General features: G+C 40.0%; 1 protein-coding gene across 4 annotated transcripts in view; it reads right to left on the bottom strand.

Moving 5' to 3' along the window:
- Positions 1-8,523: 8,523 nt before the first annotated feature.
- The window catches only part of CRTC1 (CREB regulated transcription coactivator 1), a 286,165-nt gene continuing 274,996 nt past the window's right edge, over positions 8,524-19,692 (bottom strand). For all 4 annotated transcript variants that reach the window (XM_077475938.1, XM_077475939.1, XM_077475940.1 and 1 more), the window contains 2 exons: positions 12,020-12,197; positions 8,524-11,883 (listed from right to left, as the gene is read on the bottom strand). In XM_077475938.1, the coding sequence (XP_077332064.1) occupies positions 11,672-11,883; positions 12,020-12,197 (390 nt within the window). In that variant the 3' untranslated portion in view covers positions 8,524-11,671. The remainder of the gene's footprint in view (positions 11,884-12,019; positions 12,198-19,692) is intronic.

Below are 19,692 nucleotides of genomic sequence, written 5' to 3'. Positions count from 1 at the left end.
TTCTTTATATAGTCTCTTAAAGAAATATATATATATATATTTAATTTTTACAATTTTGCAAGTTATTACATTTAAGACATATCATGTGTTTAAAAGGAACGCAAATTGCATACCGATGCTCTGCAGATTCCATAAGATTTTTTTTTTACAGGTATGGATGCATTAAAAAGAAAGTTGTTCCATTATTCCAGGCACACATCCAAGTAAAAAATAAAATAAGTGAATTACATATCAAAGTTGTGACTGTACAGTTGTCTTTCCCCAATCGTTTCACTTTTTGGATACTAAAAATGGCAGAAAGGATTCTGTTGGCATGCAGTTGCAGCAGATATTAACACAGACACTCTTTCCTCCTCTGGTGCCTATGCAAGTCCACTTCATACATGCAACATACAACAGTTATATAAATACGCGGGATGCATAATTTTAGGTAAAGCAGCTTCCTCTTCTACTCATTCATGCTAATACATAGTTTACCATTTGCATTTTGTATCAAATCTCAGTTTTATATTCAGGTATACCACAGCTATGAGACTACCATTCATTTTCCAAATGTAGGCAATATTCAACAGTCTTCATTTTAACCCATACAGCCCAACAACCCACCCCTAGAAACAAGGAAAAACAAATGCAAAATACTTAAGCAGCGTATGCCTGGACTATTATCTTGTGAAAACGGTTTTGTAGAAAATACATCTAAAACATCAGTAGAGTAACCGTTAACAGTGACAGCTCCAAAATTATTTTTATAGAAACCAACTGTTTTGCACAATCCATTACTAGTAACCTTGGCCTGATAACACAAAAGGCATCACAAAAGCATATGGAGGCACCTCAGGCATGTATGGTAAAAATTAGGGACTTTAATGCATTAATAGCCTGGAAGAATATGGGCTTGTAATTAAGCAAAATTGTCTATTTTTTTCAGGAAATTCCCCATAAGAATTAAAATTTAATGTTAGTTAACCGGTTTTAGCCCTTGGGTTATTCCATTTCATGTACACTTGGCCTAATATAAGTATATATGTAAAGAAACTGTTGAAAATATTACGGATTTATAACATTGAAAAGCTGTCCCATTTTTTCTCCCAACGGAGAAGACAAAATGGAAGACCCCACCAAAAATCAATCCTCATCCTGCTCAATAGAAATCAAAGAAAATTATTGTTTAAAAGTACTTTTTATGGCTCTATTCACACGTGCATTTTTTTGTGCAGCTAAATGCATATGTAACCGCAAGCAACATGCATGCGGAGATCTGTTCCACAATTTTCTAACCATCTCTGCATTTTAGTTTTGTGCCTTTTCTTTTTAAAGTTCTACAAGTGGTATTGTGACAAAAAAAATCTGCCAAAAAGTTGATGGACCTGAATAAAAGAATGCACAGTACTTTTATTTAATAAAAGAGATATGTTTTCTGAATCAAGAAAATTTGAGTTAGCCCTGTTAACACTTGGGTATTTCTGGAGCCACTGAATGCATGAGAAACTATACACAGTGCATGAATAGATACCATTGGCCAATAGCACCATTCTTATAAATCGCTCAACTAAATAGCCTATGACTTATTTCAGCACACTTAGAGAAAAACATAATCCTGTTATCAAACTGTGCAGTATTAATAAAAGTGCAGATTAACTTTTCAATTTCTGCCATAAGTCCAGGATTGAATATATTTTGAAGAAGAGACTGTTTTGGTATTGAGTAATCTACAAGGCAAAGTGGAGCTGAATACAGTTTGACCTGTAACTCTACTAATAGTGGCATTACACTTTAAAACTCAGATATTGGCAAATAACTAGCAACTAAACAATTATGTATTTATTAGGAATTATATTAATTTTGAAATACAGTTGGGCTGGTGCACCCAAAGCTGCCATTAATTTTAGCTTCCTGAAATCTCAAGCACTGCAGACTTTAAACAGGGATTAACAGTAAGCACTTTAAGCCAGTGCATTACACTGTACTTTCAAAATAACATGGGAACTCACTGATCAGAGGAGAGAGCAGAGTTATGCCTTGATCAGTGTGATGTTGCCATTTTCTGTCTCGCTTAAACTACGTAGAGAATTGTAAAGCCAGATCTGTCTGGCAAGGAAACCTGTATCATAATACAAAAACTTAACTGAAAGACAAATCTTTAGGCAGGTAAAGAGTTCATTATACGTATTTTTAACTGTGTATTTTTCAATTTGCCTGGATTTAGAACTTATAAATATATATTACATATATACTGCTCAATTGATACTGGATGGAAAAGGAGTTTATTCTTGTATATCCTTTTCTGGCTGTACTATTTGCAGAAAGCCAGTGGCAAATTAATTTGCATCTATATAGGATGTAAAATAAAACCCATTCCAAAAACAAAACCATGTTCTTTTGGTAAGATGTATTTTTCTATATTTTCAAGCTTGTAAATGTATAAATAAATTCTATATATAATTGTAAGTGTTTGTAAAAAAAAAATCATTAGGTTAAAATTAAGCATTTATCACATCTGCAAATGATACTGGGCCTTGTAGTAAGAAAGTCCAGGCTGGCTGCATGCTTTGTGGCAACTTCTGGTAATTCTCTAGCTCTATACTGTCTATGAGTTTGCTTCACAAAGATGCATTCTTAGCATAACGGCTCCCTGAAAAAACAAAACATGCTTTCTGGGCATAGTGCTCCATCTGGCTGAAAATGGCAAATATGTAATGTTCATATGAAAAAAAAATTTCGCCACTAAAAAGAAACCTAAATTTAGTTCTTGCAGAACATAATAAACTTGATTTTTAGTGCTCATGCACACGGACGTTTTAAAAAACTGGCTGCAAAGCTAGCTCCGATGCCTGGAAAAATCGTTGTTAAAAACGTGATTTTTACCGCGTTTTGCATTGGCGTTTTTGCGCGTTTTTTAGCGTTAGCGTTAAGTAGCGTTTTTTTAAGAAACACATCTCTTGGCTATAGCACTCAGAAAACAAAGAAAATATGTTGCGCGTTTTCCCGCGATTCGCGTTTTTACAGCTCTAGCTCCACGCCACGGAACGCACTGGTCCTGGGTTTTTTTTTACAGCTTAAAAACGCCTATGCCATTTGCAGCTCAAAAACGCCTAGGTGGGCATGAAGCCATAGACTAACATGGACAGCCGTTTTTAAGCTGCAAAAAAAGCTAAAAAAAGTGGCTGTAAAAACGTCCGTGTGCATGAGGCCCTAGGTTCCCTGTGGCCACTATGCAAATAGTCCTTCCTAAAATTAGGCATAATAAAAACACAAACTGCAGGTCCCACCCTCTTTTTTGGGTGTAGATTTGTAAAAGGAGACTTTCAAGCCTGTTATAGGGCACTATCATTAACAGAATCAGCCATCTTCTGGCTCTTAAAGCCCTCACCCACTGATTATTCAGTCCGTGCTCAGACAGATTTCCTTAAAGAAGGCCATAGAAAATATTTGGGCACACAGGCAAAAAAAAAAATTAAAATAAAAAAAGATGAAATATAGAAAATTAAACCTTTGCAAATGCAGCATGGACACAGCCACACCAGCCTCTAATGCATTTAACTAGGAAATTATATACAGGCAACATTTATATCCTGGGATAATAAAAGGCAAAGAAACTTTGCCTGGTTTGATTTGCTTAATGGGGTTATCACAGTTTAATTACAATTCACATCTTTATACTCTTTGAAATACTCAAGGTCCTCTTAAAATTACCCTTTGCACATACAGATCTATTAGTGTTTTTTTTCATTGTATATTGTTCACAATTTTAAATGAAAGACTTGTTCTTCCATTGTCAAGAAAAATAAGCCCATTTAGGATATGTAGCTTTAGTACACAAGTTCTTTTTTTTTTTCCTAATATGGAGGTAGCCCTAACATGCAAGTTTTTTTTTTTCCAAAATAAATATGGAAGTAAAATTCCAATACCTGTACAGGAGTTATTTGACATTGCAATTTTAAAGGGCAGATATTAGCACAGTATAATCTCCATCTCTTATTCAGATGGACTCAATAATTGTACATGCTAATTACTGTAGCTGTTAAAGACTTTAAATGCATAGGATGAGAAAGGGTTAGAAAATTGGACAGGTTTTGGAATTGCATACCCATGACACCAGAACAATTGGGGGAATGGAGACCACAAGGACAGGAAGGCACAGACCGCAATAAACACATCACAGTGGTTACATCAACTACCCACTCTACTATAACTCTGCTTAAGTTGTCCTACATCTATATTTGAGAGAACTGCCATGAATTTCTCTTTCCCTTTTGACTCTGGTCACTAGCTTGGAGTGATTGAAAATGACTCAGAGTACAGGCAGCAATTGAAACCTAGCTTTTAATAAAAGAATGTTCTCTCTAACTCACCCCTCCCCTCAAACAATTTTGCCTGGACCTTTAAATTAAAGAGGCTGTAAAGTCCCCCCCACCTTAAAATAACAAAAACATTGTATACTTAGCTGCTCTGTGCAATGGTACTGCACAAAGCAGCCCTGCACCTTCTTTTCTGGTCCTCCACTGGCGCTCTCAATGACTCCTCTTTTCTGTGCGCTACAGCAGGAAGCTGCTTCCTATGTAGGCAGCATCTGCAGGCTTACTCTTGAGCAGGGCTATGTGCGTTCACTGACACGCACAATGCAGCTTGGTACTGCCTCCTTCCCAATGGATTTGATAGCAGCAAGAGAAAATGGATCCCGCTGTTTTTGGCCAAATTTGGCGAGTGTGAAAAGGGAAAGAATAGCGCTTGATCGATACAGGACTCAGGTAAATATTTAGCGAGTGGGCACACAGAAAATGGTAGGAAACGCATGAAGTTAAAAAACGTTGCCTTTAGAACAAATTTAAACATATAACAAGAGAAATGTGAAGGTTGGCCTTGCTCACCATCTATAAATGCCAGTTGTCTAGCTGACCAACTGGTTTCAATACTTTGAATTATTAGAGAGATAAGTTAGAAGCTCCAATTCACATTAAGTGACTGAAAATTACTGAGTGCAAAAGACCAGAAGAGGTCAGCAACTGTGGACTTCAATTGCATGTTTTCAATTCAAGCCTAAGTTAATGCCTTTGTAAGGAAAAAAACAAAGTACTTTGGTACACTAGAACTCAAAAAAGGAAAATACCTTAAAAGGCTTTACCTGAAAGCCATTAACGCACCACAGAATATGATTTAAACAACTTTTTTTTGTGTTTCTTACCTTAAAAACACCAGTATTTGAGATTGAGAGCTATACAGATCCATTGAATATTTTGATGTGCCTAAATGCTGAAAGAATTGGTAATTTTATCCCCGTTACTTAATGCTTGAAGGGTCAGTTTTGCTTAGTTAGAAATGGTGAAACTGACTTCTCTAACTAGAGATTGTAGATGGTACTAAAATTTTAATATTATAACTTATCAATAACATTCACTTTTGCCATTTTTTTCCTCCACAATCAGGTTGAAGGAGCATATACTAGATATATTAGATTGCCTGGAATGCATTTACCAAAAGGCATTTGTGGACTAGTGCCAAAGGCATCAGGATACGTAGAGGCAGCATCAAAGTACAACCAAGAACCCCCCCCCCCTTTTTTGCCCATTAGGTGGCGAATAAATCCAGCAGCGCGTGTGTGTGTGTATAGGATTGAGCAGTGTCACAGGATCCTAAATAGATCAAGAGAATTGACAAATGCTTCCTCCTCTAAAAGCACAAAATTGATGCAGACTAATGCTTGCTCAGCATATAAAGCAAACACCATGTGATCTCCAGCCGTACCCATTTGTCCCATCTGCTTTTGCCTCTGGGGCTTGGTGGTGCTTTTCTCCAATGGTCCCCACCTTCCCTACTGTGTGCATCGTAATTTTCTACGAAGAGCGCTATGCTACATACTCAACCTGGCGATGCCCATCCTCTGAGAAGACTCACCAAGCATCATAGATCGGCCCCCTAGTCTACAAAAGTGATCACTGCTGCTGTGTCCTATGTGGTACACAATAATTCCATACAGCCAGTTTCATCTAGGTGAGAAAAAGCCCAACTTTTCCTTTACACATTGATGGAATACTATGGCTAATGACAGCATACTGTATGCCGAATTGTTATGTGTGAATGCAGTGGTGTTTCTCTGTGAGGAGAAACGATTTACTATGTTCCTTTTTACATTATTCACCATACAGGAGCAGTAAGGAATATGAAGGCTAGCTCGGAACAGCGTCTTGTGCTGTTCAGTATGATCTGGACTGAAAACACGAGACTGCATCAGGTTTAGGATTATGCACTATTCAGATTTAGGCAAAGTTGTGTATTGGCAGATAGGCATGATGCCTGCAATAGATGTTGATCACAGCTGCAGTGGACTGACTCCTAGAATGGTTACATAGTAGGGGAGGTTGAAAAAAAAAAAGACAAGTCCAACCTACGTGTGTGATTTTATGTCAGTATTACATTGTATATCCCTGTATGTTGTGGTTGTTCAGGTGCTTATCTAATAGTTTCTTGAAACTATTGATGCTCCATGCTGAAACTACTGCCTGTGGAAGGGAATTCCACATCCTTGCTGCTCTTACAGTATAGAACCCTCTACGCGGTTTAAGGTTAAACCCCTTTTCTTCTAATTTTAATGAGTGGCTATGTGTCTTATTAAGCTCCCTTCTGCAGAAAAGTTATATCCCTATTGTGGGGTCACCAGTACAGTATTTTTAAACTTAAATCATATCCCCTCTCAAGAGAGAATAAGTTCAGTGCTTGTAACCTTTCTTCATAACTAATATACTCCAGTTCCTTTATTAGTTTTGTTGCCCTTCTCTGTACTGGCTCCATTTCCAGCACAATCTTCTTGAGAACTGGTGCCCAGAACTGGGCAGCATTCTCCAGGTACCGCCATGTAGTTGCCCACCCCATTAATTTGTTCAGATCTACTTGCAGGGTTTCCACATCCTGCAGAGAATTTATTAGCCTGTTTAGCTTTAGTATAATCCGCAAATACAGAGATTTACCTTTCACCCCATTATCCAGGTTGTTTATGATTAAATTAAATAGGATTGGTCCCAAGACAGAACACTGGGGGACCCCCACTTTCCACCCAGACCATACTTAGTACTCCCCATTTATCAATACCCTCTGAACTCGTCCTTGTAGCCAGCTTTCAATCCATGTAGTCAACCCTATAGTCCATGCCAATGGACCTTACTTTGTACAGTAAACATTTATGGGGAACTGTATTGAATGCTTTTGCAAAAAACAGATACACGTCTATGGGCCTTCCTTTAAATTTTGCAAAAGACAGATACACGTCTATGGGCCTTCCTTTATCTAGATGGCAGCTCACCCCTTCATAGGTTAATAGATTGGTTTGGCAAGAATGATTATTCATGAAACCGTGCCGATTAATGCCGATTCCGTTTTCATTACTAAAATCTTGAAGTCCTTATCATCCCCTCCAAGAGCTTGCATACGATTGATGTTAGGCTAACTGGTCTAATTCCCAGGTATGCATTTTGGCTCTTTAAATATCAGTGCTAAATTGGCTTTTCTCCAATCAGCTTTCCTCTGTTAGCCATGGTGTTAATTCTTTTCTGTTTCAAAGGAAAAAACTCAGATAAATGTGAATAAGAGTAAATAGAAATGTTTCTCTTGGGCAGGGTCATTGAAGACAAACTATAGATTTCTGCATATTTGAGTTCATCTTCACATTGTGTTAAAGCTGAACTCCGGGCACAATAAGTTTAATTTAAATATATTCATCAATAGCCATCAAGTATACAAGTCCACTTTATGTGCACCAAATGCCTTTACAAACTCAAGTACCACATTGTAAAAGTTGCAATGACTTCATCACTGTGCCGAGAGCAAGGCTATGGGAGGGGCCAAGCAGATACTCTAACTACAGGCAGAAGTGCATACTGCACAAGCAGAGAGATCAGCAGTGACTGGTCTTTACTACAGGAAACCCCTGCAGAGGCAAAGCTTCATGCTGGGTTGCTGTGCCGATCTGAAAGAAATACACAAAGCACTCCAATATTCAGGAAAGGAAAAGCCATACCTCTTGTATTTATACAATATTTGTGTATCCCAGGGTTCAGCTTCAATAATCACCAATGTGTGGACCTTGCAGGATGCAACAGTATTTATGTACCTGTGCGCAAGACAGGAAAGTCTATACAGTTTATGCAAACTTGGTTGGTACTAGATGGCAAATCAATAGAAAATTAAACAGAAGTGTAAAAAATGGCAGGATTCTTGAAGGATATAGGTCTATTACTTTCTGTTCTAAAAGAAACAATGCCATGGATCGGAGAAAGAAAACCTGGTTGTATTTTATGTTTTTTTTTATAGAACACCACAGGCAACATTAAAAATGAACACACTTGGCAACAAGCCTAGTGACTGCATAGTTTTAAACAAACATATATACATATATATATATATATATATATATATATATATATATATATATATATATATATATATATATACACACATATATATTTATTTTACCCTTTTATGTTGAAAGAGCTCATGCTATAATATTCTGAAGCATTAGTATGTAATAGACCATTTTGAAATGCTCAAGTTTAATGCAAGTGTTTGTTATCAAATACATCTGTTTCACTGAGAAAGGTAAGACATGACTGTCACTATTTTATGGGTAAAAGAAAAAACAATTACTATAAAGCTTTTTTTTCCCCTGTTACCTTTCACTGCAAATGATGCTGGAAAGAGGAAAAGTTAGCAACAGCTAAATGTATTCGTAATAAATCACAAAACTTCTTGAATGTCAAGAATCAAGTTGATATCAGGTCAATTAATGAAATGGCTTTTTTTGCTTCAACTACATCCTTAAGATGGCAATACACATTACATGATGATCATATAAGCTCTATACAATTTTCTTTGAATTTACCAACGGTTTAGTGCAAAAACATACCTAAAGAATCCATTCAGTTTATTTTTAAATGGTTTGAACCTCTTCTTCTTAGCTGTTGGTATATCTAAAGGAGACCGTACAATTACACTGTAATGTGCATCACCAGCTTTGGACATGTGCTAGTTTTACATAAGAAAATAAAATGTTTGCAGGTCTTAAGTAACTGCACCACCAAATATCAGATAGAGTGGCTTGTGGGCAAGCAAATTTTAGCTACAAGAGATGCTACATGTGAAGCTGGGCGCAGATGTGTTTTTTTTCTTTTTGCTCAGTCAGCGGGCTGAATAATAAAAAAAAAAAGAAATAGAAGAAAAAAAAAAAAAAGAAAAAGGAAAACAGATTCCTCCATTAGATCAACTTCATCTATGGCCAGCCTAAGTCTAGAATAGTAAAAACACAGTTTAACAAGACATGTCAAATCTGCACTGGACTGCCGATTCTTGAAGAGCCTTTGATCACAAACCAAATGGGCAAGACATTTTTACATCCAAAATGGTCATAATTACTCAAGGCTCAGATTTTTTTTTTTTTATTTAATAAAAAAATATCAAATAGTATATTTATAGTAAAAGCATGAACCACCTTCAGAACAGTTGGAACACTTATAATTTTGGCTTTGGTGCTACTAAACAAAAGTACATTTCTTGCACCAATGAGAACAACCAAGAGTGCTTACATCTCCAAGCTCAATAGAAAGCACTCAATCTATACACAAACATTCCTGTGATGTGACTGGATTTGCCATTTACAAAATATACAGACATACACACTTGAACTTGCATACAAATATGCATAAAGACATTTTTGCAACAATGCTATATGTGGAGAAACTGCAATTTTTTTCTGAATGTGTTTATAGGTGGTATTTGATCTGTCAATGTTCACATGCCGTGATCCCAATTATGGTGGTTTACACTCAGATCTATTTCTGCTGGAGGTCCCATGCTATTAGACTACAACCTCCAATCCCACTCATCAACCGTCTGAGTCGGAAAGGAAGCATGGCGATTGCTTGATAGAAGGCTTATATAAACCTATATTGTTGATTATTTAAGTTCTGTATACAGGATTCTGAAGGTAAATAAAAAGTGGTGTGCTTCCACAAACAAATTTACGGTATTGAATGTGTGGAAATAATTTTTTTTCTGCCATGAGCAATCTTTGTGAGATCTCTGGTAAAACAAGATTAAAATCAGTGGATGCAAGGGCCCTTGTTAAAGATTGTTACTTCAGCCAAAACCATAAAAACAAGATGTTGGATGCTTCCAAATTTCACGGTAAGGCGTTTCCGTTAGCAATAGCATTTTTGTTCTAAAGCTACAATGAGTACATATTTAAAAGCATACAATTCATACATGCGGATTTCACACTATTTCAAAGCTGGTAGCTGTCTCCACCCTGTTTGACAGAACGAAAAATTTGTTTGAGGACGTTTCTTACCCACTTAAAAAAATAAATAATTTCACGGCAGTGCTTTTAATTTTTAAACTGATATAATACAGAACTGGGTCCAAAACCTGATAGAGTTTAGTTTGCAAATGTTTTTAGGTTTTCTTTGCAAAACAAAACTGAAAGCCAGCTGACAATGACCAATGTATCCTATCCAAGACCTTTTGCCCATAGAGTAACAAACACTTCTTTTAATGCAGATGAGAAGTGAGTTACAATAAAATATGCAGAAGCAAGCCCTGTTCGTTTTATTAGCAAATAAAAAGAGGGAAAAAAAAAAAAAAAAGGTAGTACACTGCTGTATCCACTCTGACATCTAGAAGCAAGACTGACACAGCAATTAATTTACAAATTCTGTTTGCTGGTCTATTTTTTGTTATTTTTCATATTCTTTTAAGATTAGGCATATCACAGATTTTCTAGAGTGAATGACTTGGATAGTAAAAGGTATACTGCATTCCCTTTTCAATGATTGCGATAATTGCATTTCCAGTTTGCATAAACATCTAAAAAATGCTGAATGTTTTTGTTGGCAATAGGCTATAAACTCTACATCAGGGGTCTCAAACCTCTGCTCTACATGTTGAAATAATTAAATATTTTTTTTAAAATAAATAAATAGCAGTACTTAAAAGATGGCTGACAGACCTTGTGAGCGCAATACAGCCAACAACCAAAAAAAGTGACAAAATATATAATTTCGAAATGTGGAGTAAAAAAACAAAAAACAAACAACTTGTAGAATATCACATGCATGCTGCAGATGCAATTTCATTGTCTCCTTCGGTCACCATACTTGGGTGTGCTCCGGCACAAAAACACCATTGAATTTAGGACTAGCTTTTTAAACTTGTGAAGACTGCCTGAAGGATTGATGGCACATTTTCTGTGACAATGAATTTAATCACCTTGGGAGTAAGCAAGTCCAGCCTTCTATTTACCGCTGTTTAAAAAATCTGGCTGCAGCAATGTATCCTTTGTAAAGGCCTGGAACTTAACATAACCACAGCCTTCATTTCCTAGTCTCAGTCAAAATAATCCCCATGTCAAATTGTAGTGGGGCAATCCTGCACAAGGAAACGTTTGTGATGAAATTGGTAAATGCATAATGTAGTCCTTCATCCGGTTGCAATGAGTGAATTACAGGGTCTAAACATGGTGCACAATGATGGATTTGCAGCATTGCAAGCTTGGGACAACAAGATTGTACTCATTGCACATCACAGAGCGATACCTCTCAGCGGTTGCCTTGGACATGGCTGACCTGCTGAACTTTTTATGCTCAGCTGAAAAAAGGGCATCATATTGTTGAATATGGGAATATATAGTCTACAGTCGGTCCATTCTGAAAGTGTCTTCTGTGGCAGGGTCAGCCAAGACCATATCTGGATCATTCAGCATGTGCAGACCATCCAATGTCAAAGGGTCAATTTTCAGTTCGTCCAAAGGAAACTGTGAATCAGAATCAAAGCTCACATCTCCTACACCAGCCAGTGTACTGGTAAGTTCTTTTGATAAGCTTGGAGGAGACTCCCCTGTAACTGTAACACAAAAAACATAACCATGCATATTTTCATAAAAATCACTCTGAAATATTATCAAATGCAACATGGAACACATGAAGCAAGATTAAAAATTTTACAGAGCATGGAAAAAGCACAGCTGTAAAATACATACCTGTGAGAATGATGTTGGGTATGTTGCTGTGACTGGAATAATTTAGCTGAGAGTCCTGTAAGCTACCATGACTGCTTGTCAGTCCCATCATAGCTGCCTGAGAGTAGTTAAGGGTTGAGCAAGGACTGTACAGACTGTTGGAGCTAATTGCATTTTCAATCATATTAAACTGCTCAAGCTGGAAAAACAAAACAAAAAAAAAAAAAACCAAAGGATTTTATTATAACACACTCCTGAGAAATACAATGTCTTAAATATAAATCATAGTCTAAATGTCAAACAAGTATCCAAAGGCACCTCAACACCTGGCAAAAGATGTCAGGCAAACCATTCAACAAAAGCGCAATTTCCACTTGCATTGAACCCTGACTCCTTCAAATTGGACCCAAATCCTGCTCGTAGATCAGGGCTACAATCTAAACCAATAGTCAAAGCTTACAACATGTGGACACGTTTAGTACCATAATATTCATTAAAATACCAATATGTATAGGACTGGTTTATTTTAGATAAGAACTGGGTACTTAATGATAAAATTACACCAGTGTATAGACTATGGACATTAAATTATTAATATTTTCTTAAAAGAAAATTAAAAGCCATTGCTGACCTCTCTAGCTGCATGTACTGTGACGGAATGCATTGTTAAAGTAGTAAAAATAGGATTTCTATACGCCCCGTAAAATCGTTTTCTCTGAAGTTCATTGACGGACACAGCAGCTCTTCTTGACCTTAGGGTTATATAGCCCCTTTAGGAGAGGACTAGGCAGAAAGTTAAAAACAGCAACACTTGCACAGTTTGGACCAGGGGGTGGTCCTACTGGCTATAACCCGTCACACTGCATCCAGCAGCTCAGTTCGTCAAAAGCAGTACAAACAGAAATAGGAGGGGTGGGTGCTGTGTCCATCAATGAACTTCAGAGAAAAGGGATTTTAAGGGGAGTACAAAAATCCTATTTTCTTCATCGTTCATTGACTGACACAGCAGCTCTTCTTGACATTAGGGACGTCCCAAAGCAGTGTCAAAGAAAACGAGGGGTGGGAACAGCAAACAACTCCACCCATAACAACCAGAGCTCCTCAACAGAGGTGTTGCAACCTTAAACAGCTACCTGCAAAACCTTGCGGCCAAAGCAAGCATCTGAAGATGTGCTCACATCAACCTTGTAAAATTTAGTGAAAGTGTGAAAAGATGACCAGGTCGCTGCCTTACACACCTGGGAAACGGACGCTTGATGCTGGAAAGCCCAAGAGGCACCAATTGCCCTGGTAGAATGCGCCGTGACAGGAAAGGGAGGCGCCCATCCCCTTATGGCATAAGCCTGAACTAGAATCTGTCTGATCCACCAAGAGATGGTGGCAGATGAGAACGCCAGTCCCTTCTTCGGACCAGCCACCGATCCAAACAGCGAGTGCGACCTTCGAAAAGGAGCCGTAGTAGACAGATACACTCGCAGAGCCCGGATTACCTCCAAGGAATGCAAAGCCACCTCTTTGGGGTCCAAAGAAAATGATTTTTACAGGTAAGCTGTTCTAAAAATCCAATTTTTTCTTACATCAGGGGAAAAAGAGCCATAGTAATTACTGTGTGGGATGTGGGATGTCCCATAGCAATGGCAACTGAGGGGGGGGGGGGGGGGGACAGAACAAAAACAGGAGGCCAGAGGACTCATACTGCAGCCTGCAGTCTACAGCGCCCGAAGGCAATAACCTCATGACCTTTAATATCGATTTGATAAACGTAAGAACCGAAGGCCAAGTCATGGCCTTACAGATCTGAGCCATAGAGGTCTGACGATGCACCACCCAAGATGCACTAATCGCCCTGGATGAGTGTGCTCTTAATCTGAGAAGGAAGAATTTTCTTTAAGCTGAAGCTTGAACAATCACTTGACAAATCCATTTGGAAAATAGTGGATCTTGACCCTGCCTGTCCACATCTTGGACCCTCTGGCAGTACAAACAAAACCTGTGTTTTGCGAACCTGAGCGGTCGCCTTTAAATAGACTCCGATCATTCTTACTACATTAAGATAATGTAGTGCCTTCTCTTCCCTAGATTAAAGCTCTGGGGAGAAAGAAGGAAGAACAACAACTTGGCTTAAATGAAAACCTGTTACCACTTTTGGTAGGAATTCAGGATGAGGACATAAAACCACATCATCCTTATGCATGATGAAATATGGCTCTTACAAGACAGAGCCACTAGTTCTGATACTCTTCTAGCAGAAGAAATGGCAACCAGAAAAGATTATCTTTCTTGTCAAAAGAACCAAGGAAATTTCTCGAAAGGTTCAAATGGCTGATTCAGCAGAGCCAATAAGACCTATTTTAAATCCCAAGGATTTAGAGGTGCCTTGATAGGGGGAATAAACAGTGTTAACCCCTGAATAAGCTACGCACCAAGAGTGGGAAGCAAGAGGCCATAGGAAAAACACAGACAAGGCCGGGATCTGGCTCTTGATAGAAGTCAAGGCCAGCTTCATTACAGATCCCATATGCAGGAAATCAGGAATCCTGCCTAAGACTTACTTCCCGGGGTGCCAACCCCTGGATCCACACCAAGAAACATATGCCTTCCAGACTTTATAGTAAGTGATTCTGGAAGCCGGCTTCCTGGCATCAAAGTAGACACTACCTAATGAGATCACCCACGATCTTTTATAGAGTGGGATTCAAAAGTCAAACTTGTTAAATTTTTCCGAAGGACTCCTACTGCCATCTTGATCTCAGTAAATCAAAATCTTCTGGGACCCGCTGGGGCCACCAGAATCACCTCCTTTTGTTGCTGCTTAATCCTGCAGAGAAGGCGCGGAATTAGCAGAGATGGAGGAAATGCATAGATCAGTGAAAACTGATCCCATGGGAAGACTAATGCATCTGTTCCACCTACTAGCGGACCCCTTGTTCTCGACACAGAGTTGTCGATGAATCTGGACACGAATAGGTCCATGTCCAGAATATCCCATCTCTGACATATCGCTAGGAAGATGTCAGGTGAAGAGATAATTTTCCCGGAAATACATTTTTGGCGACTCAAGTACACCTTAAAAATGAGAATTGCCGATAGGCAAGGAATGTTGTGTCCTGCCCAAGCTAGAACATTATTCACCTATTTTTGGACTGCACAACCTTTCGTGCCCCCTGCCGATTGATGTAAGCTACCGCCGTGGCCTTGTCAGACTGAAGCCTGACAGGACAGTCCTGTAGTCTGACCGTCCAAGATTCTAGGGCCAGATGTACTGCCCAAAACTTCCAAAAAGTTGATAGGCAAGGTCCTCTAACCTGGACCATCTCCCCTGGACAGACTCTTCTTCCAGGGCTGTTCCCCAGTCTAGAAGGCTGGAATCTGTTAACATCTTCCAGGATAAAGATTTTGCCTTTTGCTGGAGAACAACCAATTTAGGCTCTGACTTCTGTTGGGAGCCAAGCGTATTGGAAACAAACAAGGCTTGAATCTTTTATTCCAGACCGACAGGATGGTGTCCTGAAACAGTTTTTGAATAAAATTGCGCGTAAGGGACGGCCTTGAAGGAGGCCACCATTTCCCCTGAAAATCTCATGCACAGCCGAATGAAGGAATCTTCCTTTGTTTTGATAAGTTGAATTAGTCCTACAATGGAAACAGATTCTTGTCTGGGGTAAGAATACCTTCTTATGTACAGTATCTATAACCAGCCCCCAAGTACTGTAATCTTCTAGATGGTTTTAAGGAGAATCTTCCTAGCTTAAGTATTCAACCTAGAGATTTTCAGATATTTACGGCTGAGATCAGACTCTGGTTTTAGACCTGAGACTAAATGATGTATTAAAAGAAGATCTTCTAATATGCTAGGACCGCTATGCCTTGAGCCCTTAATCTGGCTAAAGGAAGTGTCAGAATCTGGTGCTGTGGCTAAGCCGAACGGCAGGGTCACAACCAAAAAGATAATTTTATATTTCAAACCGCAGAAATATCTGGTAAGCGGGAAAATTTGAAAAACTGAGATATGCAACTCCCCTCCTTGCAGGATGGACACAGCCGATCTAATTATAAAAGGATCGGATGTTTAAGTTCCGATTCAGATCTTCGAGATCTAGAATGGGTCTTACCTCTGTTTGGTTCTGGAACCTTAAAGGGTTTGAGCCAAAACCCCTTGTTCCACTAAGGGAACCTCTGATGTCACCGACTGGGATAACTGATCCAGAGGCCAGAGACTTTTTTTCTCTGGATCCTTAGGAACATTCTCTGAGGAGAAGGACACTCTTGCATAAAGACTGCCCTATCAGCAGCTCAAGGACCCAACAGGCAGCATCCAAACAGGGACCCGAACCCTGGACCCTCAGATCAAAAAGTCTGATGCTCTACTGACTGAGCTATCTGGCCTCTCATAACTCTAGTTGTAATCTAGAGAAACAAAATTGCAGAAATCCATCTGTTTTGACATTGTTCCTGCCAGAACTTAAGAATCACAGGACCTTTCCCCTCACCCGAACGAGTGGGGGTGCCCCTTCCTGAGAAGGCTTTAGCATTCTGCTTTGTGGGCTTTCTGCCCCAAGATCCTGGTGCTGCCCTTGGGGACTTCCCCTTGAACCTGACTGTTGAGGCCATCGAGACTGCCTAGAGGCAGATGCCTCAGGCATAGGAGAGGCAGCACGATAAAAAGGAGAAATGTTTGAACCTATTTTTACTGGTAAAGAGAGCTTTACCCTATTAGGAGGTCTTTTGGATGTACTTATTCACTCTAAATAGCTGTACCCCAGGAAGGGAAACAAACTGGCTAAGAGCTTTCACACGGTGTTTCGGCTAATCAATATTTCAGCCACATAAATCTGCGAGAATGCTCTAGACGAAGCATAAGACATAAGGCTTAAATGATAGAGTCTTTCATAGCATCTACTGTGAGACATAGTACGTCAGATACACCAGCCCATTGCCGGGCCTGCTGATCAGGCAGGATTTCAGGTATCTCCACAAACTGTTCCTTAACCTTCTGAAGTCCACATTTTTCAATGAGTTAACGTGACTCAAAATGTGCTCCACCAAAACGGTGGAGCAGAAGTTAAAGGATGAAATACTGTCAGAAACCATGAATCAGCCCGAGACAGAAGTACAATTAAATCACACTTGTTTATTAAATAAAAAGGTAAATAGTAAAAGCGTAGTCAAAGCATAGCCAGAGTCCAGTAACCGAATTGAGTAGTCGGCCAGGCCAGAGTTCAATAACCAGATCGGGTAATCAGCCAGGCTAGAAGTCAGCGATCCAAGTAGAGCAACAGCAAGCAGGATAAGGAGCCAGAAGGGATGTCAGCAAGCCAGTCTAACCAGAACCGCAGGAGATGGTTTCTTGTGATGTGACCAAGGCGAAGGCAGAGGTGAAGTGAGCTGGACAGCTTTAAGTAGGCAGGTCAGACGAACATGATCAGGAACAGCTGGTAACTGTGGAGAGAGATGAGAGCTGGCAATTAGCTGACAGCTGAGCAGCCAGCCCAGAGAAGGAAGGGCTAAGCTGATACACCGATTGCAGCAAGAACCGGCTGCGCTACTGAACTGTAAAAGACACCTTTAATTTGCTGGATCCAACTTTAATTTGCTGGATCCTTTAACATCAGTGAATTAGCCACCGGACATGTGAGACACTGCTCACAGAGGTGATTGCAGCATCAGTTGCTGGAAACCCCATTTCTTCATAGAAATGTTCCCATTCAAAATACATGAATAGGAAAAAAACATCCCAGGTGGGGGAGGTTCTAATGAACCCAATTAGAGGTAGATACCTCAAGAACATGTGCTGCAGGCAACAAAGGGGTTAAGGGAGTACACACAAACACCTGATTTGTGATGCTACTCCTTGCATATTAGGATCCTCCGAAGACGATAAATAAGTAGCTTCCAATATTTGGGAAGATCTACCCGATCCCCAGCCTTCTGCACCTCAACAAAAGGGCCCAGAGGACTAGATGAGAATCTGCTATGTTTAGTACTACTAGAGAGATATCATGGCATTAATATATATTTTTTTCTTAAATAGTAGAAGAAAAAATAGGATTTTTTGTACTCCCCGTAGAATCCTTTTCTCTGTAATTCATGACCTTCACAGCTCCTCTCAGCCATTGGGTTGTTATGCCCACCACTAGGAGAATACTAGGCATTACTTGTTATGCAACACTCAGAACTCTTTAGTTCTGCCCAGGGGGTGGTCCCTTGGGCAACAACCCTCCAGCCTGCCATGCAGTCATCAGTACGTCAACAAGCAGTATAACGTAAAGAGAAAAAGGAGGGGCGGGTGCTGTGTTGGTCGGTGAATTACAGAGAAAAGGATTTTACGGCGAGTACAAAAAATCCTATTTTCTCTTATATTCACCGACCGACACAGCTCTTCTCTTAGCCATTGGGACTTCCCCAAGCAGTGTCAAACGAGGGGTGGGAAAACAGCATAGAAACTTCATCCACCATGGCAAGTGGGAACTAGTGAAACTTTACCCACAAAAAAAAAAAAAAAACTGTGTGGAGAAATCCACCACAAACCAGGGTACCCTCAACAGGAGTGACTACCCACAACTGCACCAAAAACTGCGGAATGTAATGCAACAGGGCATTACCTTAACGGTACTGCGTTTTTAGCGAAAAACCAGGGGAAAAAACCCCAAAACGATTGCATATTCAATTGCAACTATACGATCGCCTGCAAACCTTTGAACTTGGAACTTGGTAAACGTGTGGACAGACGACCTGGTCGCCGCTTTACACACCTGATCGACAGACGCTTGGTGTCGGAAGGCCCAAGACGTTCCGATTGCCCTTGTGGAGTGGGCCGTGACCGGAAAGGGGGGGCACCTACCCCATCAAGGCGTAGGCTTGTACTACAATGTGTCTGATCCACCTGGAAATGGTGGCCGACGAGACAGCCATGCCTTTCTTTGGACCAGCCACTGAAACAGTGAGTCTGACTTCCGAAAGGGAGCAGTGGCAGACAAATACACTTTAAGAGCCGCTTCCTTAGGGTGTTTCGGCTTAGGACAATGGTAACACAATGTACTCATTGATATGAAAAGCCGAGTCCACTTTTGGCAGAATAGACAGTTGCGAACGCAACACCACCTTATCCTTGTGGATAACCAAATAAGGCGACTTGCAGGACAAGGCCGCCCGTTCCAAAACCCTCCTGGCCGATGGGATGGCCACTAGAAAGACCACTTTCTGGGAAAGGGTCAACAGGGGAATCTCCCTGATATTTTCAAATGGCGGTTTTTGAAGAGCCGATAACACCAGGTTCAAATCCCACGGGGGTAACTGTGGACGCACTGGGGGGACTACATGTCGGCCCCTCTGAACAAAAGGTACCCACTGAGTGAGATGCCAGGGGTCGCTGAAAAAAGACAGCCAAGGCTGATATTTGCCCCTTAATGGTGCTTAATGCCAATTTCTGGTCTACTCCTTGCTGAAGAAACAGCAGGATCCTGGATATAGAAAGGGAGCCCGGATGCCATAATTTCTCCTCACACATGGAGATGTAAGCCTCCCAGGTATGATGATATATCTTCCGAGAAGAATATTTCCGCTCCCTCAACATATCTGGGATCACCAAGTCCGACAGACCCCGGTTCCTCAACACCTGGCTCTCAATAGCCATGCCGTTAAAGCCAGCGATGGCAAAGCAGGATGGAGAATCAAACCTTGAGACAGAAGGTCCT

This window comes from Lithobates pipiens, unplaced genomic scaffold (genome assembly GCF_037356315.1).
Source record: "Lithobates pipiens isolate NorthernLeopardFrog02 unplaced genomic scaffold, aLitPip1_a1.2 Scaffold_13, whole genome shotgun sequence".
NCBI lineage: Eukaryota > Metazoa > Chordata > Amphibia > Anura > Ranidae > Lithobates > Lithobates pipiens.
The sequence above is the reverse complement of the archived record's forward strand: the minus strand, read 5'-3'. Positions and strand labels throughout refer to the sequence as shown.